Consider the following 23,421-nt stretch of genomic DNA (forward strand, 5'->3'; position numbering starts at 1 on the left):
ATCGTTTGACAATTACGCTCATCTCTTCCCAGCTAGTAAAAAGTCGTATGAATCGCTGAAAAAAGTCGTAAAGAATGACAAGTCTGTCCAGTAATTCGCGATATTATGCGATTTGCATTCGCCAACGAATACGGTACATGAATTGCACATGAACAGACTCGATACTTGTGGGTTATTCCTTTTTACCGTTGACCAGTTGCCTTCCAGCTAAACCTTACTTCTCATCGCTTTCGATGATGTCAATGAGCTTATCGCGAAGCATCGTCGGCGGGAAACTTTTATTGGTATAGTGTCGGTATATGCGAATGTTGCATATGTGTGCGTGTCGAACATTTGCGCCGTAGCCGCTACAATCAATCCATTTGGGGAGGTTCGGCTGTTCGAGCGCGCGAGTGGCGGCACTGTCAGATGTGTACAAAGTCGTTTGCGAGTTATATCATGAAAGTTTGTTTTTTTTGGATGACTGAATTTGGTGGGACGTCTGTGGTTTCAGCTTGCAGTCACATAAATAAGCGTTGATTTTTTAATTCATCGCCATCGTTTCGATCCTCGGGTTTGGATCTTCTTTAGGGCTCGAAGTTAATCAACTTGTGAAGTGCCGTATATACACGGAATGTTGTACCATTGCTGGTATCAGGTATCAGTAGGTCGGCTCTAGAGGCACGTTCTCCTCCATTCGGGAAATTTGTGCCATCGCCATGAACACGAGCCTATTCATCATTTACCTGACGGAGAAGGGAAGGAAAAAGGATAGGACATGGGAAAGGACAGGTAAAGGAATAGGATCGTCATACTCGCAAAAGCGTACCACAATGGGTTCCCATAGCGTCCTGAAAAGGACACTGTAATAATGCATAAAGCGTAAAGAGAGCCTATAGCTCTTTACCACAGCGGGTCAAGAACAACAGAACGTCCTGAAGATTCAGGTTTCTGAAGTCCCGGTTTCCGAGTACTCGGAAACGCAATTGCGCAAAAACAGGACAGTTACATATTAAATGATACGAAGTTCCATAATCGGATTCACAGCTATCACATGCAAATGAATCAGCTTGCTGAATATTCGCCATGTGATAACTGAGTCGGCAGTGGCCAGTCAATGCTTTGACCAGCATGCTGCAATTCTGCTTTGACAGATTAGTTAGATACTTTGCCACCCCTAGAGATGGCTCAGTACAATACAGTTTTGTTTGACGACATGACTCCAAACTATTCCAGTATTGTTTGTGCTGAGTGGCAGCCCAGGTGTCAATCTGAAGCTTCACCCAACACTTGGATACCGGAATAGCTGGCTCAGGGCCAATGAAGTCATGTGATGCTCCAGTGCGAGCTAACTCATCAGCCAATTCATTTCCAGCGATGGAAGAATGGCCAGGTACCCATACAAGGTGAACAGCGTTTGCTGAATTCAGCTCCTCAATTTGAGTTCGACAAGCGATAACTATCTTCGACCTGGAGTTGGCCGAAGCAAGTGCTTTAATAGCAGCCTGGCTATCTGAACAGAAGTATATTACTTTGCCCGTTACGTGCTGCTGAAGTGCAGATTGAACTCCGCACATAAGAGCAAATATTTCGGCCTGAAAAACGGTGCAGTGTCTGCCAAGTGAATAAGACTGATACAGCCTTAGCTCACGAGAATAAACACCAGCACCTGCTCGACCTTCGAGAAGGGAGCCATCAGTGTAACATACGATGCCGTCAGAAATACTTCTCTCCAGATAACCAGATGTCCACTCTTCCCGGGAAGGGAATTTCGTGGAAAATGTCATATATGGAAAATTACAAGCAATTGTAAGATCACTTGGAGCAAGGACAACTTTGTCCCAATTCACCAAAAGTGGAAACAACGAGGTGTGTGTTGAACTGCGGTTCACAGGAGTTTCCTCTAGTAAACCGTGTACCCATAGGCGGTAAGTGCAAGAAAGTGCTTCTTGTATGAGATGAATGTGTAGTGGGGCAACGTCATTGCTGGTCATGGGAAACTAATTATGGAGGTATTTTCACACTGAGCAACGTTCGGAATGTTTTCGCACTTCAACCTTTTCGGATGTTTTACCGTACGGCACTTCACAAGTTGATTAACTTCGAGCCCTAAAGAAGATCCTATCCCGAGGATTGAGACGTCGGCGATGGATTAAAAGAATCAACGCTTATTTCTGTGACTGCAAGCCGAAACCACTAGACGCATATCATGCACGTTATGTCACCTCTTTGCATCTGATCATCGATTAGCGGTGCACAGTTAAATCGCAAGCGATAAAAATACAATCGATAAGCTGCGATGAGCACTCGTGAGGTGAAAATATGCAACATTGATAAAAAGAACATAAAAACTGTTTACAAATTCCACTCAATATGATTACCAGAGTGTGAAATTGGTCGCGAGTTGACTGCGTGGTCTATTCGATGCTTAAGAAGTTCCCACGGACCTTGACCTCAGATTGGGAATCACTAAGCTACATTTTAGTATGTGCTCACGAAGGCGTAGAATCCGAAAAACTTTTTCATTTCGTCCTTGAGAAATTTCCGTGGCCCATAGATTGAAAACCACTGATTATTTCAACATATACATCCTAGAGATGATCAATACGATAAACATTTGCACTTCTTCCTAGCACTTTAGATTCTTGAGAAATTCTTGTGACCCGTGACCAGGATTGGGAACAGCTGATCTTTGCAAAACTGCTGAATTTAGGATTGTAACTAAATATTTCAAACTAAAGTAACTTATCACAGGATCAACACTTTGTAATTTCGATCTTCACAAACTGAATACCAAGAAAATCGCGTTAAGTACTGTTCCTTTAAATTCCACTAAGAATTTGCATCCTTTGACAGATACGTATTTCGACCTCAACTGTAAGGTCGTCTTCAGTGTCTTGTACTTGACTCGACTGTACAAGACACTGAAGACGACCTTACAGTTGAGGTCGAAATACGTATCTGTCAAAGGATGCAAATTCTTAGTGGAATTCAAAGGAACAGTACTCAACGCGATTTTCTTTTTATTTACAGATATTCCCCTAACAAGCCCAGGTTAATCATCATCAAATGAATACCGTTTACGCACTAAATCCTTATAACGGTTACTCAATTTACGCACTCATTTACAAATAGTACAATTAACGCTCAAGTTTAAGCACACCCCGTTTTGGGCGTTAATTATTCTGAGAAAAACCCATCCAACTTCCAAAAACCCTCCAAAATTAGAACCTTTATTACTATACCAGGTACTCTCCTGAATTATGAACGAATTCTAGCCTTTGTTGTGTCATTAGTACCAACTAGGAATGCAAATGAGTGACCGCTACCGGCTAAACAGAGAGCAGTTCAGGTAACCAAAAGCACGGGAGATACGAATCTGCCTCAGTGAGGAACGGTAGCGCGATGAGAGTTTGATTTCTGCAGCTAGTGCAATAGTGCGCCAGTGACATCTATTTCCAGTGACCAGGAAGGAAGCCTTTTAATATAAAAAATGGTCTCAGCCAGGTGCAAGGAGATATACATTGCCTATTCAGTTAGACTACGCTGAGAGTATGGGTTCGATCTCCGGGCGTTCCTATTTTCGTATTGTAACAATCCAACCTAATGAACCCCTGTCTGGCGTGAACCCTGGACCATGTGGTTTTATCCAACATACTCTAACGAGAGGTCTGCTGTTTGCGCTATTGCTGAGATGAACTCTGATGATGATGATAATGATGAGAGATGGAGAGATTGGGAGCCTGGTGCTGTACGACAAAGAGAAGTGTTCGATCGACAAAACGGGTCATTGTTAAAGTTATATTACATGTTTTTTTTCTGTTCGTGTTCTCAATAAAAGTTTAGATTGTTATTAAAACCTGTTACTGTATGGGAGAATCCATAAATGATGTTCATTCCACAGTGCAACACATAAAATGTGAAGTTTTCACCTCAGTTTCAGCAAATACCCATCAACACTTGCAAATAAAGGGGATAGACAAAATGATCGGGATAGGCAAAATTTTCACTTTTCAAAAAATGTTCAACTTGCTGTAACTTTTCGAAAAATGCATCAAATATTCTCAAATTTTCTGTGTGAATTCATCATCTGGATATGTATCAGTGATCCAAATTCGGAAAAGATCGAGCTATTCTCCACTAAGTTATGAAGATTCTTGAAAAAGATATAATTATCTGATAGTTAATTTTGAGCTGTTATATCTCCGGATTCAATGAACCGAATGCAATGAAATTTTGACCATTTATGACTTACATAATGAGCTTTGGAAGCCCTGTAAAATAACTTCAATTTCTTAACGCGGAAGAAAATTATAACGATTAGATTATTTTTCTAATAAAACACCAAATTATTCTAAACTTCAACATCGCTTCAAAATTCAAGATGCAAATTATAGTTAATTTTATTTCCCTCTAATTAACTTATATATAAATGTATTTTGAACGAAAGTAACAACATAGCCGCCAATAAATTGAAAAAGTAATGGAATGAATATTAAAAATAGACCAATTTACTAAAAAATTGTGAAATAAATGAAATTGTTATAACCTTTTCTTTTGTTAAAAAACTAAAGTTAAGTCAAACGTTTTTCAGAGTTCATTATATAAGTCATGAATGGCCAAATGAATCCGGAGATATAACAGCTCAAAATTGGCTATCGGATAATTATAACTTTTTCAAGAATCTTTATAAACTCGTGAAGAATAGCCCGATCTTTTCCAAATTTGGACCACTGATACACAACTAGTTGATGAATTCACAGTGAAAATTTGAGAATATTTATTGCACTTTTCGAAAAGTTACAGCTAGTTTAACATTTTTAGAAAAGTGAAAATTTTGCCCGTCCCGATCATTTTGTCTATCCCCTGTACTCTTGGAGTTTGCTAGTTTATTTCAAAATTTTGATTAATTCCGTTTCTATCTAAAAACGATTTGCAAGTTAAAAAAAAAATTGGTCGTAGTTTTGTTTACGGTTTTTGACATAGTTTCTGAAAATGTAGCACAGTTATTTTTTATGAAGTTTTTTCCTCTAACCACTTGGCTTAGCCTCACCATAATCCTCTGTCTCCCACCGTTCCCTCGCCGAAATCCTCTTGAATTATATCTAAATCATCTTGAGGAATCCAGCAAAAAAAAAATCAAGGTAAAATACTAAAAGAAATACAAAAAAAATCACGGGAAGAAATTCTAAAAGATTTTTTTAGAGAAATCTCTGAGTGGATTCCGGAAGAAATTCCTTAAGGAATCCCGCGAAGGAATTCTGGAGGAATCACTATCAATATTCCTCAGAAAATCTCGGAAGGGATCCCTGACGGCATCCTTGAAAGAATCGCGAGAGAAAACATTGCAGGAATCTTTGAATTCATGTAGGAATCCCTGACGGAAACCCAGGAATATTCCTAATGGAATCCTGGAGAAAATCATATTACAAATCCCATGATAAGAATAATGGAGAAAATTCAGAAAAAAAAGCGAATGGAGTTCCTGAAGAAATACCTAGAAGAATACTTGAAGGTTTCACAAGAAGAATCCTAAGTGGAATATTGGGAAAAATTCCATAAGAAATCCTGGTACGAACTTTTCGACGATTCTCGGGAAGGACTAAGAGATAAATCATATACTGCCGTTCTACGCATAATTGTCCCATGTTATATGGGATTCCCATATAACATGGGACAATTGGGCGTAGAACGGCAGTGTAGGAATCCTATTAAAGAAAACTAGATGTCTATTTCCCGACCAGTAGGCAAATGTTTATCCCGGGATTATCAAAACTGCAAGAAAACGATAAGAGATAGAAGTTTGGTGTCAAAGAACGAATTGTAGAGTGGAAGAGGGGCCATAACTTTGCCTAAGAAAGAATTCTAATTTATTACGCATTTTTTTCAAAGATAACTGACAAAACAAAATAAAACACCCTACTTTTGAGGTATTTTGCTCTAGAAAACTTAGTTATTTAACTAAACCAATCGATTCAAAGATGCCATTAGATAGAGAATTCAATAATCTTTCGAATAAGGGTAAAAAACTGCGATAAGTTTGACCATTTTAAAGTTATAGCCAGTTATGGCAATAATAATCAAAAACAAGGAAAGTTCAATAACTACGTAACGGTTGAGATTTGACCATATGCGTTGAACAATTTTTTCACCATTTATGGTCCTCTATCACCCTTTAAAAAGTTTGCACTCACGAACCTAACACCCTGTATATCTCATAAACGGTGTGTCCGATTGATGTGCCGTCTTATTCCAGCAATATTTTAGGCAATTCATGGACTAGGGGTCGGATACTAGTTATGGACCCTGTGCCTATAGTGGACCCCCTAAAGATAAACCCAACTATATATGCCCAAACAACTGATTCCAGACAACTTCCACGAGGGAACATCTATTACATTGCTGCCCATCAGTTCCTGGCAAACGGATTGCCCAGTGGGTTTAAAAATCGATTATTTTAACTATTTATTGGATGTTAACATTGGGTTCACTATAGGTGCATTCAGAAGGGTCCATTATAGGCACCGTTGGCAGCGAGGCAGATAACATGGAAATCAAATGGGACTGTCGCGCCAAGATATCTGTAAATAATCCTATAATGGACACCGGAGGGGTCCATTAGGCAACGTCGATGAATATTTTCAAATGCGTATTTCACTGGAATAATTTATAATTGTTGTATGTTAGTTTCAGTACGAAGCGAACTATCCCCGTTGAAAATTGAACTTCTACGAGAGCTCAAGCTATCCCAGGAAAAAATGAGATTCTCTTATGTGTGGGCCAGTACTGCTGGCGAAATCCTTGTCAGGGTCGAAACCTGTCGTAATAAGGTCTCGTGCTGACATTCTTAAGCTTACCACATCTCGAGTACATTAAATGTTTGATTGAATGTCTTGTTTAGTTAACGGAAATAGAAACAACATGCAGGACAATAATTTCTACTTAGAACCACTAATCCAACAATCAATTTTCGCGCGAGGAGGCTCCTGTTTGAATATGTTGCAGATCAACATTCGGGGCACGAATGATATCGAAAAATTTAACTCACTGGCCATATTCATTGACAACTTGGGAATACCTGTATACTGCATGGTAATCTGTGAAACGTGCATCGAACAAGAAAGAACAAAGTTCTACAATCTGAGTGGTTTTTCCAATATTTACTCTTGCCGTACCAATTCTGCTGGTGGATTGGCTATCTTCGTGAGAAACGGCATTACCTACGATGTTATAAGCAACATTGCTTTGGATGGCTATCATCAGATCAGTCTAAATCTGCAGGTGAACAATTTCTCCTGTGCTCTTCATGGAATATACCGCCCCCCAGACTTCGATTTCAACCGCTTTTCGACAATCTTGGAACAGATTATGTCGTCGTCAAACCTCTCCAAGCCAGTAAGGAGTGTATCGGAAAGTAGTTGAAAATGTTCAGGATGCTCTATCTCGAAGCTGGTTTGGTCTTTTCATTTCGGTTCTTCTATGAAATCTTCACAATATAGTTAAGTTTAGAACAGCTTGGAAAAATTTGGAAAATGTTTAGTATTATTGAAAATATGGTTAAATGAATACACCTCACAAAATAAAAATCTGCACAAAATGCAATTTTGTTAAGATTTTTCAACATTTCGAAAATCTATAGCGCATAAAATTTGTACGATAAAAAATCTGGAAAATATTGATGCTTGTTAACAGTTATGTACAAATAACATATCATTTAACACCGAGTTTCAAAATTCATATTTTCAATAGAAAAATATCATATATCAACAAAATGGTCCACTCCAAAAAACGTCTATTTTTTGGTCAAACTTTGAAGATCTGCTTTCAATATCTTTAAAAGTAATAAAATTCTAATTTTTGCTCTAACTTACTCGTCCATAAATAAAAAACCTAGATTAATCCACCTAGTGGTGATAGTGCCTTTCTCGTCGAATATGTACTCAAGAGCCATAACCGAAGTGTTCCTGAATTCTGGGAATACTCTAGAACGTAACAAATCTCATCTTCTTCATCATCATCATCAGCATCGGCAGCCATGTTGGATTTGTGGCTCGAAATTTCAAAGTGATAATTCTTTGCCACCAAAGTGAATATTCATATGAAAAAGTATCATCCTATATGCACACTCACAGTGATTGCGATGATACTTTTTCTTATACGTTGCTGCAGAATTGACTGTTTTTTTATCAATTCAAAAATGCGAGGCAAACAATCATTGAAAAGCAAAAAGTCAATGATTCGTTCGAAAGCTTAGTGATGCATCATGGCACCTTAACGCAATGGGGGAGTAGAGTTGATAAATAATTAATGTATTTGATGAAAAACTACCCAAACAGTGTGCAAATCCGCTTAACTCATCGGATTTAGTAACACATTTTCTGGACTCTAATTTCACTTTAAAATTTAAAAATTTATTGGTTGACCTTATTTATTTGTGACCTTCCTCAAAATGATGAATTCCGAATAAAATTTCCAAGGGGGGCCCCTCTTGACTTAAGAGAAAATCGAAATTTGTGTCAGCCTTATTCAGAAAAGCAATAATTATATCAAAGCCATAATCGAATTTGAAAACTTATTGATGGCTCATATTCCGAAGTTATGTATAATGTTAAACGTATAAGCAGAGCTGAAAAATATCAAACCTCTCAGTTGACTGCTTGACCACCTTCACTAGCACTGGATGCCGATAATTATCAAGATGTTTCGGCAATTTTTTCTCTGCACACTCCTTTATTTAATTATCATTGCATTGGTTATAAGACTTAACATTTGACAAAAAAGTGCAAGCTAGTGAAATTTCTCATAATAAAACCCATTCAAATTTCAACCGTGTTACAGAGCGCGAGGGCTCAACCAGTTGCATCTAAATTGTGCCTAGTAATTTCAACCGCAAAAGGGGATTGATGCTATAAAATTAAAATTTCCCCATACAACGTTGATTCATCTAACTGTTTAATTACGTCTCAGGAATCTAAAATGGTGTGATTTGACAAGATCGCTTTAATTTTTTTTAAGATTTTGTTTTTTTACGCATATTTATCGTTTGCATTGATTTTGTTCACTTTCGTAATTTCAGCGATGCATTCAATCCTGATTCTGCAACACTGCTGGCCATCTTAGGTGTGGTCAGAGACTATTTTCTTGCTGCCGGTTATCTGGTTATCCAACATTTTTGATGATTTGATGTGCATATGAGGGGTTGGTTCACTTTTTTAACTGGCCACTTCCGGCTGGACACCTGGAACCGGTTCCGGTACACAACCGGTTCAGATATGTTATTTGTGGATTGATTGGTAATTGACGTAAAAACTTGAAGTATTTTAGGCAAAGTACGTTTAATTGGCAAATTGAGAGATAAATTTGTGAAAAAATTACCACTTGTTTTGGTGGGATTCGAACCCACGACTCCGTTATCGCTAGTCCGGCGCTTTAACCAACTAAGCTACAGAACAAGTTACAACTCTGCAGAATAGAAAGTCAAACTGGATTCGAAGCACCACCCTAAACCGGGTCCGTCTTTGACAACTTTATCTCTCTTTCGGCTCTTAGATGCCAATCTCCCGCAACTTGTTCTGTAGCTTAGTTGGTTAAAGCGCCGGACTAGCGATAACGGAGTCGTGGGTTCGAATCCCACCAAAACAAGTGGTAATTTTTTCACAAATTTATCTCTCAATTTGCCAATTAAACGTACTTTGCCTAAAATACTTCAAGTTTTTACGTCTATTTCAGACATACTAGCCGACTGGGGGCTGTCCATAAACCACGTGGTCATTTTTTTGGGACTTTTCAAACACCCCCCCCCCCCCCGTGGTCATTAGTCCATACAAAATTTTTTATTAGTCCATACAAAATGGTCATTGGCCGAACCCCCCTCCCCCCCCCCCTAATGACCACGTGGTTTATGGACAGCCCCCTGGTATAGCCGGAAAAGGGCAATAAAATCATTGTCATGATTGGTAATTATCGGTGGCAAATATCGGAAACAGCTTGTTAAGCGTTACGCGTTTCGATTCTTCGGTCATCGTCAGATGCATTCAGTTGGATTCACCCCTTCAACTTCGTCAGTTTAATATCCATATAAGCGGTTCAGATATGGTCTGAAGCTATTTTCCTGCTTACCGTTCATCTGGTTATCGAAAAAGCCGCTCTTTGATGTGTCGCATGCATGGGTTTGGTTCACTTTTTTAATTGGCCACTTCCGGCGGGACACCTGGAATCGGTTCTGGAACACAACCGGTTGAGATATGGTATGAAACTGTTTTCCTGCCTACCGTTCATCTGGTTATCGAAAAAGCTGCTCTTTGATGCGTCGCATGCATGGGTTTGGTTCAATATTTTTATTGGCCACTTCCGGCAGGACACCCCGAACCGGTTTCGGAACACTACCGGTTCAAATATGGTCTGAAACTACTTTCCTGCTTACCATTCAACTGGTTATCGAAAAAGCCGCTATTTGATGTGTCGCATGCATGGGTTATGTTCACTTTTATATTTGGCCACTTCCGGCAGAACACCCGGAACCGGTTCCGGAACACTACCGGTTCAGATATAGTCTGAGACTATTTCCCTACTTCCCGTTCATCAGATAATCGAAAATGCCGTGGTTTGATGGGTCGCATGCATGGGTTTGTTGCATTTTCATATCTGGCCCCTTTCTGGGGTACCGGTCCGGAACACCTAAATGGCCATAACTCCGGAACGGCTTGACCGATCCGAACCATTTTCAATAGGAAACAATGGGACCAGATTCCGCGTCGAATGAACCGTCGGTCGTTAAAATCGGTTGATGTTTACTATCTAAAAGTTAGGTGACCTTTTTTGTACACATACACACACACATACGCACACACATACATACACACACACACACATACACACACACAGACATCATCTCAGCTCGTCGAGCTGAGTCGATTGGTATATAACACTTGACCCCTCCGGAGGCTCTATCAAATTTTCGTTTTTGGAGTGAACATATAGCCTTTCGGTACACCTTGGTGTACGAGAAAGGCAAAAAACATACCCTGTTTAAAAAATGCGAATTTTTCATATTATGTATTTTTTATTTACGTAAACATGATTTGGAGGAACATAGAAAAAAGAGGTTCCTCAAAAATGGCATTTTTTTCATTTTTAAGAATTGCGCCTCAATGGCGCCTCAATATTTTTGAGGCTATTGTAAACAATTTCAACTACTTTACGATACACTCCTTATTTATTCTTGGTGATATGAACGTGGTAATCAACCGTGAAACTCGTGGATCAGAAGAATGCTTGGACCTTCTGCAGTCCTATGGAATGGTAGTTACAAACACTTTTATAACCAGACCTCATAGTAACAACATCCTTGATCATGCAATTTCGCGTGTGGAGGACTTAAATAGAATAACAAATTATACTATCAGCTGTGCACTTAGTGACCACAACTATGTTCTGCCTTCTCTGAAGCCCAATGTTGTCATCAACGGCAAGCGTACTCTGACAAAGACTGTTACCCACTACCAAGTTGTTGATAGACAGTTCAGTGAATTCCTGACAACGTACAACTGGGGCAATGTGAGCCCCAACGAGAGGCTTTCTTTGGTTGCTGCAAAGTATGTTGAGTTATTACAACCAGTATTACAACCAATTTCTGAACGCCAGAAGTCCCAAAGAACTTTGGAAGCGCATTAACGGTCTTTTGGGCACCCACCATGAAGCTCATGAGATCGTGCTCAATATCGACGATAGGAATGTTTCCGATGCTGCGCGGGTCTCCAGCATCTTCAACGAATACTTCACGTCAATTGGGAATCAACTAGCTGAAAAACTATCGTCGTCCAATAACATCAATCTTCATGGCACTATCCGGGAGGTGTCAAACAGTTTCTTCCTAAATCCTGCAACTGCAGATGAAGTGTTGACTGTAATTTTAAATCTAGATAGTTCCAAAGCGACCGGATTTGATGGATTGCCGATATCTGCTTTAAAACACCATCGAGCTATTTTGTCGACTATTATTGCTGATGCCTGCAACGATTCTGCCACCGCTGGAGTATATCCCGATTGCCTCAAGACGGCAGTTGTTTATCCGGTATTCAATAACGGAGATAAGAAACAACTAAGTAACTATCGTCCCATCTCTGTACTGCCTGCGATCAACAAGGAGTTTGAACAGCTGCTCGCGCGACGTCTTCTGGAATTCCTGGATATGAACAATTTCTTTTATACAAAACAGTATGGTTTCCGCAAGGGATCTTCGACTCAGACAGCAGTGTTTGAACTGGTGGATGAGCTGTCCGATACAATTGATCAAAAAACCGTTGCTTGTTCTTGGATCTGTCGAAAGCTTTCGATACAATAGATCATGTGTTTTTTTAACTTGAATCTTGTGGAATTCGAGGTCTTCCCAACACCTTGTTCTCCAGCTATCTGCAAAATCGGAAGCAAACTGTCGTTATCAACGGATATCGGAGTAGTGAGCGCAGTGTAGTAATCGGAGTGCCGCAGGGTAGCAACCTAGGACCGCTTCTGTTTCTTATATATGTGAATGATCTGAGTAACCTACAGTTGAATGGAGTTCCTAGACTTTTTGCGGACGATTCTGTTTGTTCTTATGCCGGTCAAACTCCTCAAGAAATTATTTCCATGATGCAAGAGGATTTAAATATTGTTGGTGAATACTTAGAAAACAATTTGCTATCACTAAATGCCACGAAAACAAAGTTCATGTTATTCCGAGGGCCTCGTACAATCGTTTCGACACATTCTAGACTTCTGATTAGGAATATAGAAATTGAAGAAGTTGATTCTTTCAAACATTTAGGTATTATTCTCGAATCTACGCTGTCATGGAAGGAACATATAAAAAGTGTAGTTCAGAGTTGCGCGCCAATGTGCGGTATGCTAAGGAAACTATCATACTATCTTCCTCTACATGTGCTTTTGAAAATTTATTATGCATTTATAAATAGTCGTTACCAATATGCGTCTTGTGTATGGGGTTCGGTAGGAAAACATCAGCTAAGAGGCTTGCAAATTCAGCAAAATCGATGTATTAAAGCAATATACCGACTTCCGGTCCTCCATCCTACAATAAACTTGTTCAACAGTTTAGGTCATAACATAGTTCCAATCAGCGCCTTGCACGAATATCAAACATCAATAATAATCCATAGAATCATACATATTCAGGATATACATCATAATATTGAATTGCAAAATGTAACACATCAATATGAAACTCGCAATTTAGATCGTATCGTTGCCTCTAATTTTACTTCTGAGATAGTTAGAAGTAGGGATTCTACCCCATTACCCCGAATGCCATTACCCCGAAAGCCATTACCCCGAATGGGTCATTACCCCGAATGCCACTACCCCGAATAGGCCACATATTTTTAAATGGGTCATTCTGATGATGGTTTATATATGTTTTTCGTAAAGGATATTGAAAGAGAAGCCAATTTGAAAGAAGGAATAACTTAATAACATTACTGACAGCCACAATACCAGAAGATACTATTTGATAGAATAACCTTAAAACAACATAAAGGAGTTATGCGCAGTGATGGAATTACTCTCCTCATGAAGCAATTCGCGAGTGTAAAGCCAACACAAGGCTTACTCACGATTCCGAGAGTAAACAGTGTGTGAGTTTATTCGCACCCGCCTGCTTCGTGAGTAAGAAGCAAAACAGAAACAGAAACACTCATGAGCTTTTATTCGTGAAGAACTAGTGGAGGTGCGGGAAGTGCATTTTGTTGTGGTTATAATAGCAAATCCAGTGATTATCCAACATAAATTAATGCTTTATGCTTCATTTTTCCTGAAAAGCAGCACTGTCAGTCGTTAAAATGCGTTTTTCGTCAAAATTAAAAAAAACTCACGAAGCTTCGCGAATCACATGCGAGTGCTTGCCAGCTTCGTTTACTCACGAATAAAGAAGTGCGAGTATTCTCGGGCTCCTGTTGTTCACGAGTATGTTTGTTTTGGTTTGTGTCTGCTCAACTGCAATGTTCATCATTTTCCATCCCTGGTAATGCGTACTCTAGCGTGCGCAACTTTTCTCTTTTCTCACTCCCTCTCGTAAACAAACACAAGAAAGAAACAGATAAAAGAGGAAGCATTTTGCCTCCTCTTTTATCTCGCTCTTTCTTGAGTGTATCAAAGAGAATGAGCGAGTAAAAAGAAAAAGCTGCGCACGCAAGTGAATACGTGTTAGAGCTGATCTTGCATGAGATATAACTGTCAGCAAATGTCAATACTGGCTCATAAGGTCGAAAAGACATTTGTATAAACTATCAATATGCCAAATGATCATAAGGCTAGATCGAAATAATACCGATCAAAAATTGGCCTCCAAAGAACAGCCTTTACCTAGAAGATGGGAAAATCTCTTAAGGATGAATAGACAGTTTGGTAATTAAATTCTGTAACAATGTAACTAAAAAAAAAACAACACATTCTTAACAAGAGGAAAAATGTGGTTAATAGGTTGGTCACCCACAAGGTCTGCATGGTTATAACAAGAAAGAACAGCCTATAAATTAAAGAAGGCAAATCTCCTATGGGTCCATTCATAAACCACGTAGACCAAATTTCGGTCACCTCAGACCTCTCCTCCTCCATTCATTTATTTTTCATTTATTTAGTTAACATCAAATTCATGATAATACTGAATCAACAATTTGCCGCCATAATACTCGATTTGCAGCTGCAGCTCTCCAACGTCGGTCACGCCCAACACTCGCCAGATCACGCTCCACCTGGTCCGCCCATCGTGCTCTCTGCGCTCCACGCCTTCTTGTACCAACCGGATGGTTAGCAAACACCAACTTTGCAGGGTTGTTGTCCGGCATTCTTGCAACATGCCCTGCCCACCGTATCCTTCCGGCTTTGGCTACCTTCTGGATGCTGGGTTCGCCATAAAGTGCAGCGAGCTCGTGGTTCATCCTTCTCCGCCACACACCGTTCTCCTGCACGCCGCCGAAGATCGTCCTTAGCACCCGTCGCTCGAAAACTCCGAGTGCTTGCATGTCCTCCTCGAGCATCATCCACGTCTCGTGCCCGTAGAGAACCACCGGTCTTATTAACGTCTTGTACATGGTACATTTGGTGCGGGGGTGAATCTTTTTTGACCGCAGTTTCTTCTGGAGCCCATAATAGGCACGACTTCCACTGATGATGCGCCTTCGTATTTCACGGCTCACGTTATTGTCAGCCGTTAGCAAGGAACCGAGGTAGACGAATTCTTCTACTACCTCGAAAGTATCCCCGTCTATCGTAACATTGCTGCCAAGGCTTGTCCTGTCTCGCTCAGTCCCACCTACCAGCATGTACTTTGTCTTAGCCGCATTCACCACCAGTCCGACCTTTGCTGCTTCACGTTTCAGGCGGGTGTACTGTTCTTCCACCGTTCCAAATGTCCTAGCAATAATATCCATGTCATCCGCAAAACATACAAATTGGCTGGATTTCGTGAAGATCGTACCCCGGCTGTTGAGCCCGGCTCGTCGCATAACACCTTCCAGGGCGATGTTGAATAGTAGGCAGGAAAGTCCATCACCTTGTCGTAGTCCCCGTCGAGATTCAAATGAACTGGATAGTTCACCCGAAATCCTTACGCTGTTCTGCACACCGTCCATCGTTGCTCTTATCAGTCTAGTCAGCTTCCCGGGAAAGCTGTTCTCGTTCATAATTTTCCATAGCTCTGTGCGGTCGATACTGTCGTATGCCGCTTTGAAGTCGATGAACAGGTGATGCGTTGGGACCTGGTATTCACGGCATTTCTGGAGGATTTGCCGTACGGTGAAGATCTGGTCCGTTGTCGACCGGCCGTCGATGAAACCGGCTTGGTAACTTCCCACGAACTCATTTACTTTAGGTGAAAGACGACGGAAGATGATCTGGGATAGCACTTTGTAGGCGGCATTCAAAATGGTGATCGCTCGAAAGTTCTCACACATTAACTTGTCGCCTTTCTTGTGGATGGGACAGATTATCCCTTCCTTCCACTCCTCCGGTAGCTGTTCGGTTTCCCAGATCTTGACTACTAACTGGTGCAGACAGGTGGCCAACTTTTCCGGGCCCATCTTGATGAGTTCCGCTGCGATACCGTCCTTACCAGCCGCTTTGTTGTTTTTGAGCTGGTGGATGGCATCCTTAACTTCCCTCAGCGTGGGAGTTGGTTCGTTCCCGTCCTCTGCTGCACCAACATAGTCATTTCCTCCGCTGCCTTGGTCCTCCGTGCCTACATTCTCTTCGCCATTCAGGTGCTCGTCGAAGTGCTGCTTCCACCTTTCGATCACCTCACGTTTGTCCGTCAGGAGGCTCCCGTCCTTATCCCTGCAGATTTCGGCTTGCGGCACGTAGCCTTTGCGGGATGCGTTGAGCTTCTGGTAGAACTTGCGTGTTTCCTGTGAACGGCACAGCAGTTCCATTTCCTCGCACTCCGCTTCTTCCAGGCGGCGCTTTTTCTCCCGGAAGAGACGGGTCTGCTGCTTCCGCTTCTGTCTGTATCGCTCCACATTCTGTCGGGTTCCATGCTGCAGCATTACCGCCCGCGCTGCATCCTTCTCCTCCAGAACCGCTCTGCACTCCTCGTCGAACCAATCGTTTCGTCGACTCCGTTCTACGTACCCGATAGTGCTCTCAGCTGCGTTGTTGATGGCTGCTTTGATTGTACTCCAGCAGTCCTCTAGAGGGGCCACATCGAGCACACCCTCGTCCGGCAACGCTGCCTCGAGATTCTGCGCGTATGCGGTGGCGACATTCGGTTGCTTCAGTCGCTCTAGATCGTACCGGGGCGGCCGCCGGTAATGTACGGAGAGTTTTGGGCGCAGTTTAACCATCACCAGGTAGTGATCGGAGTCGATATTAGCGCCACGATAGGTCCTGACGTCGATAATGTCGGAGAAGTGCCGTCCATCAATCAGAACGTGGTCGATTTGCGATTCCGTTTGTTGTGGTGATCTCCAGGTGTAACGATACGGGAGGCTGTGCTGGAAGAAGGTGCTACGAATGGCCATGTTCTTGGAGGCGGCGAAATCGATGAGGCGGAGGCCATTTTCGTTCGTCAGCTGGTGGGCGCTGAACTTTCCAATCGTCGGTCTGAATTCCTCCTCCTGGCCTACCTGAGCGTTTAGATCCCCTATGATGATCTTGACGTCGTGGTTTGGGCAGCGGTCGTACTCGCGTTCGAGCTGCGCGTAAAATGCGTCTTTGTCATCATCAGTGCTTCCGGAGTGAGGGCTGTGCACGTTTATTATGCTAATGTTGAAGAATCGGCCCTTGATCCTCAACCTGCACATTATTTCGTCGATCGGCCACCAACCGATCACGCGCCTCTGCATGTCGCCCATCACTATAAAAGCTGTTCCCAGCTCACGTGTGTTGCCGCAACTCTGGTAGATGGTATGATTACCTCTAAACGTTCGCACCATAGATCCTGTCCAACACACCTCCTGCAGCGCTACGATTCCGAACCCGCGGTCCTTCAGTATATCGGCGAGTATGCGGGTGCTCCCGATGAAGTTGAGAGATCTGCAGTTCCACGTACCGAGCTTCCAATCGCAAGTCCCTTTTCGTCGCTGTGGTCGTCGCCATTGGTATCGGTTCGCATTCTTCTCTTGTTGATTTTCCGGTGCTAGTCTTTTTTACGGCTGGCTCGCAGGGCCTGACACCAACCCACTAACCCAGGGAGCTGGGCTTACCTTCCCGGAAGCTACGGGTTCTACATTGGCATTTCCTCCAACTACAGTGCTAAATAGCTAGGCTCGAGCGCCAGTCTTCGCCGGGGGTGGTGTTTTTAATGGGCGCTCAGGAGATAATATTTTACCTGAGCTTCCACCTCTCCTCCTCCCTGTCATATAATTTTGTCCATAAAAATATGGAAAATTGTATGGAGCGTAGACTATGGATAGACACCCTTCCTCTGAAACTCTACCTAGTGTATGCACGGCTTCTGTACAGAAACCTGCAAGGGCCAATAAACCACCAGGCTACCGAACAACTCAGTAACAATATAGGTCGCAAGAACAGTCCAATTTTTAAAGAAGGAAAAACACCACATAGAATTAATAGATTAGTCGCCAATCAACCCGATAACGATGTAACTAGAAAGAACAGCCTATAAATTGAAGAAGGGCAAATCTCATATACAGTAAGCAGTTCAACTGCCAGTAAACTATGTAAGTGCACCTACAAAAACAGCCTTTGACGAAAAGAAAAGTTACAGTTTAATCGCCAGTTAAAAAAAAGTCCATTTGGTCCAACGATGCTGGCTTTACTTTGCAAGTACTGCAAGTACTAAAATCTTGAAAATATTTGAAAACAATTTTAGAGCTTGACGTTCCGGAAACTGATCATCAACTGATAACATTAATCAAAATAAGAAACAAAATATCAGATCGTGCTTAAATGTACAAAAATTAATTAATATAATGATCTCAGGTTTTCTTTGAAATATTTTTTTCGAATAAATGGGGCATTCTGGTTACTGATTATCGTTTTCTAACTTATAACCATCAACTTCTAATCGGCCAACACTTTTTTGGTGATCTTCTGGATGATTGGGTGTAAGGGCCCATTCGGGGAAGTGGCTTTCGGGGTAATGGCCTATTCGGGGAAATGACCCATTCGGGGTAGTGGCTTTCGGGGTAATGGCCTATTCGGGGTAATGGCTTTCGGGGTAATGACCCATTCGGGGTAGTGGCTTTCGGGGTAGTGGCCTATTCGGGGTAATGGCATTCGGGGTAGTGGCGTTCGGGGTAATGGCGTTCGGGGTAGTGGGGTGGAGCCATATTTAAGAACAACTTGAAGAGGTATGTAACTAACAATCTAGACAGGTATCTTTAGGAAGGAAAAGCTATAGCTAACCACTATTTAACACCACAACAACAACCCTCACAGTTCTTTTTGTCTTAGAGGAACATAACGTTCATTAGAGTACAAAAAGTGCAGTGCTTCTGTACACCCTATTAGTAAATAATCTTTAATAAAATTGAATTGAGTTGATGTTTGACGGTCTTAACATATTATGAAAGAGGGGATATGAAACTTATTATAAAATTTCACTTTTTGACAATCCATTGAGGTAACATATTGCAAAAAAGCCGCCGAAGCATATTTCGATGGACCCTCTACCATTAATAGCACCCAAACCCTGTATACAAAATGTATAAAAAAGGAAGTTGTATTTTCTAATTTATTTCAAAATCAATTACCAAAAAAAGTTATTATTATTTTTGTTTTTATTTAATACAGCTTATTGCACTTCTGATTAATATAGAGAAATGATGGACAAAAAAAGATATTATTTTTTCGAACAAGTTGGATTTTTCAATTTTTTTGAAAAATGCTTATACATTATTTTTTACCTAGACCTGTTTTCATAAAATACGCATAATTTGAAATTAAAAATTTACAAGGCCAAATTTCGCTGAATGCTCGTTTTCGAGATTTAGGGATTTTTTTTAATAAAATTTATTAAAAATATTCAATATTCGGTCATTTTCGAATGATATTGAAGTCATGAGGGTATTTTACGTAATGATCTAGTACATATTACTTACTGCACAGTGGGTGAAAATGTTAAAAATAGTAACAAAAATATTACACAAAATGTATGGAAATCGATTGAAATATGAAATTTTAATTAAAAAAACCATATTAATCCGAGCAGAGGAAAAAAGCTCAATAATATCATGTTTTGATATGAAGATCAGAAAATGATAGGGAATCGCGCCACTTGGGCGGTGGCTTCAATATTCGTCTGTTTTCCACTATAACTCAGTCAAATTTGAACCAATTGACACAACTTTTGGAATGTGGTGAGATAGGTATAGTATCTACCCGTGTACAACATTTCAAGTCAATTGGTTCAAAATTGAATGAGTTATAGTGGAAAACAGACGAATATAGAAGCCACCGCCCAAGTGGCGCGATACCCTATTTGTTTGTTTGAGATAAGAGGTAAAAGTATTGAAAATAATATCTCAAATTTACTCCTGAAACATCGTCCTCATAGCACATTTTGCTCTTGGCAAAATCTAACCAATAGCAGTGAGCTATTTGATTGATCTTCAAATATCAAATTTTGCTATTGGTCAGAAGGTTCAAGAACACATTTTTGATATTATTTTCAGTACTTTTACCTCTTATCTCAATCAAACCAATATCACGCTTTGATCGTCAGTACTTGACCTCTGCCCGGGATGTACTCAAGATTTTTACGTCTGTAATTTTATTAACATTGGGTATAAGATTCATGTAAAATTTGACAAAAAAAAAGTGCAAACATGTGAAATTTCTAATAATAAAACATATTCAAATTTCAACCATGTTACAGAGCGCGAGGGCATCAAAATTGTGCGCAGTATTTAAGACGCAAAAGGGGATTGGTGCGATCAAATTTTAATTTTCCCATACAACGTTGATACATCCTACTGTATAATTACGTCTCAGGAATCTGAAATGGTGTGATTTGACGAGATACCTATAGTTTTGTCAAGATTTTGTTCTTTCTTTTAAGCATATAAATTGCTTGCTTCGATTTTGTTCACCTTTGTAATTTCAGCGAAGCATCTAAAAGTACAGATATCCTAGGTTGCTCGTCTGAGACGCTCGAATAAATTTGAAAAAAAATGTCTTGTTCCAGAAAGAGCTGAATAACTTTGTTATAATATCTTCATTCAGAATAATAAAAACTTGCCTCCATACTAAGCTGAATTAGTTCGGCCCATTCCTCGAGCGAGAAATCTCCTAAAGCATATAATGCAGTTAAACTTTTTCGAAAATAGCCCAAAGCAATCTAAGCAGAAGCCGGTCCCCCCCTTCATCACCCTTCTCCACACCGAAACTCATTTTTGGTTAAGATCTCGCAAAACGACATCCTCTCAGTGAGCGAGCACCCAAAATTATATCCCCATAAGGGCTCCTCAAAAGTAGTTTGGCTTCCTTCAAACACACAGAAAAGCGGAAAACGGAAAGCACAGGAAATTAGATATACGGTACCTTGTTTTTGCTATTGTTGCTGCTGCTGATGCTTCTCCGGATGCAGATCGAAAGCTACCGTTTCTTCGTTCAGTTGTGGTGCTGCTCGAAGATGAGATGATGATGATACCACAGCACATGAGCTGAGTGCAGGCTGCACACCGGTACACACGATGCTTGGGCCGGATCTCCGGGAAATTTAATTATTATTCCAGTTTTGTGTTATTTTACCGGGCAGCTCCGGATGTGAATCGGCAGCACCAAGAGATACATTTCCTTGAGAATCAAACATCCAAAAACTAGGATTGAAGTGGGATCCGGGATCTGTTTGTGTTGTGATTCCGGAATGTCATTATCCAACTCTATTCATAAATCAGACCGAGACCCAGGTATTTTCCACTCGATTTAGTCGCAATTCTGTCTGACGGCTCACTACACTAAATCACGCACTATATGGCACCGACAGACTGGCTGAGGGGGTTTCAACGGGAAAACATCTATCGCACACTCTGTCAAGCGTAGAATTTGGTGGTTCAACTTTTCACAAACAAACTTGCAAACATCATTGGACGGGGTGGGCCGCAGCGGACACACTCACATGCACATAGAGACACAGTGAACGAGCAAGTTGGATTTTTCCTGCAGTAGAGCAATTCAATTACTAGAACCAATTTCCGGTGCACTTTTTCACCCTTCGAAATCACTTTATTTTTTATTCTATACAGCTATTCAATTTTGCTCCCCACCAACAACGGATGCCTCGGCAGGTTATGTTTATTTGACTGACACACTTCACTTGCACTCGATTGGAATGTGGTTTATTTGCTTTGCCGTGTGTTTTGATGGTGGGGGTGTTTTGATGTGGAATCGTTTTTCAAAAAATATTTGGTAATTGATTTTGATTTTGGAGTACGGGACGAGTGGAATCGTTTTTCTCACTTCACCCGTAGTGGCAATATGCTGAATAAACGCACTTTTGTAGGGTGTGAAGAACAACGGGGTCGGAGGAGCGCATATTTCGTCCTGAATTCGTCCTTCGTTCGCGCGAAACTCAATTATCGGCCTCACTCAGTCAAGTTCCGTTTTTTTTTCTATTTTTGGCGAAGATGGATTCCAGTGATCTACCCGAGCCAAAACGTTTTTCCACTCACTTAAGCTGCACGTGTCGGACGTCGTTCTACACCATTTCGTTGGCAGGACGTCGACGTTGAGGAAGAAAAATGAGCGGCTTTCCTTTGCTTTTGCTTCGTCCTGTTGATGCCCTTTGGCCAAAACTCGGTCGCTTCCTCTGCCCAGCCGCAGTAGTCCGGAGTGTGAGGCGAAGCAGAACACCGAGAATGAGTCCCTGGTGGGTCGTCCCGAAACCGACCTTGCACAGAGCCCTACCACAGGCTTAATTAAAATGTCATCTTCTTGGGAGCTGTCGGAATTAATCCATAAATTTATTCCGACATGCACAACTCGATGGGATCGTTATCGTGTGGGAACCATTCACAAGTTTTTTTTTTATTTTTGACCTTGCACCACACCCCCAAAGCTAACCGCGCATTCAAACAAGCTGTGAAATGTCGAATTTGTATAACATCCTTCAAATTATGGTGCCTTCCGAGCTAACATCGCCGTTCAGGAAATTCCCACCTCGACCGCCGTCGTCGTGCCACAGCGTCTCCTTTATAATGCTAATGCAAAACCATCCGATTTTCACCTTATAAAAAGCACGTGCCCCACGATTCACGCTAACGCGTCACACCGCACTCAAAGACCTCCACGTGTCAAACGCGCTTGCTTCCACGTCTCTCGTCCACACGTTCACGTCGCTCGTAATCCTCGTTCGGAAAGAATGCGCCTTATCTTTGCACTAAATCACCATCAACCACCGCCAAAAACGAGCGCAGTTTATGGCACTGTTGACAGGCTCCGGAGAGACCTACACATAATTAGAAGCCGGCACTCCTCCTCAGCTCTCCCCCACACTTGTTCCCTAATCACGGACCAACAACAGCGCGCGAGTCCGAGTCCCGTGACCGCTCGAACTATCCACGCACAACTTGGATGCTCCTATTTCACCTATTTCATAAAATCCACGCGAACGTTTCGTACTGAACCTTCTCTGCCACAAAAAAATCTTATTCTTCTCATCACAACCACCGCGACGACGAGCCGACAGAGTTCCGGCCAACAACCGACACGATTGCCACTCGCTATGAGACTGAAGCGGTCCGACCGGAGTACGGCACTGTTTATGCCCCCCAGACGCTCATTTTCCACGGTTGACCTAACGGAAAAACGGACGACACAGTGAGGACGGTTCTCCAGCTCCAGCCGATATCTGTTGCGGAACCAAGCGTTTCGTGTGGCAGGAGAACCCACTGCCGTGCTGTCTGGGTAACTCATTCTCTCTCACGGCGCGGCGGAAGCGTGGGAACGTTTCTCACGTTCGTTTCGTCCACCCTCATTGCATTGTTGTGG

At 41.5% G+C, this 23,421-nt stretch overlaps 1 protein-coding gene across 1 annotated transcript in view; it reads right to left on the reverse strand.

Moving 5' to 3' along the window:
* The window catches only part of LOC109415401 (peroxidasin homolog), a 567,856-nt gene extending 544,661 nt beyond the window's left edge, over nt 1-23,195 (reverse strand). Inside the window, exon 1 of the mRNA XM_062856469.1 lies at nt 20,974-23,195. Coding sequence (XP_062712453.1) covers nt 20,974-21,092 — 119 coding nt within the window. The 5' untranslated portion in view covers nt 21,093-23,195. The remainder of the gene's footprint in view (nt 1-20,973) is intronic.
* Nucleotides 23,196-23,421: the final 226 nt, after the last annotated feature.

This window comes from Aedes albopictus, chromosome 3 (assembly GCF_035046485.1).
Source record: "Aedes albopictus strain Foshan chromosome 3, AalbF5, whole genome shotgun sequence".
NCBI lineage: Eukaryota > Metazoa > Arthropoda > Insecta > Diptera > Culicidae > Aedes > Aedes albopictus.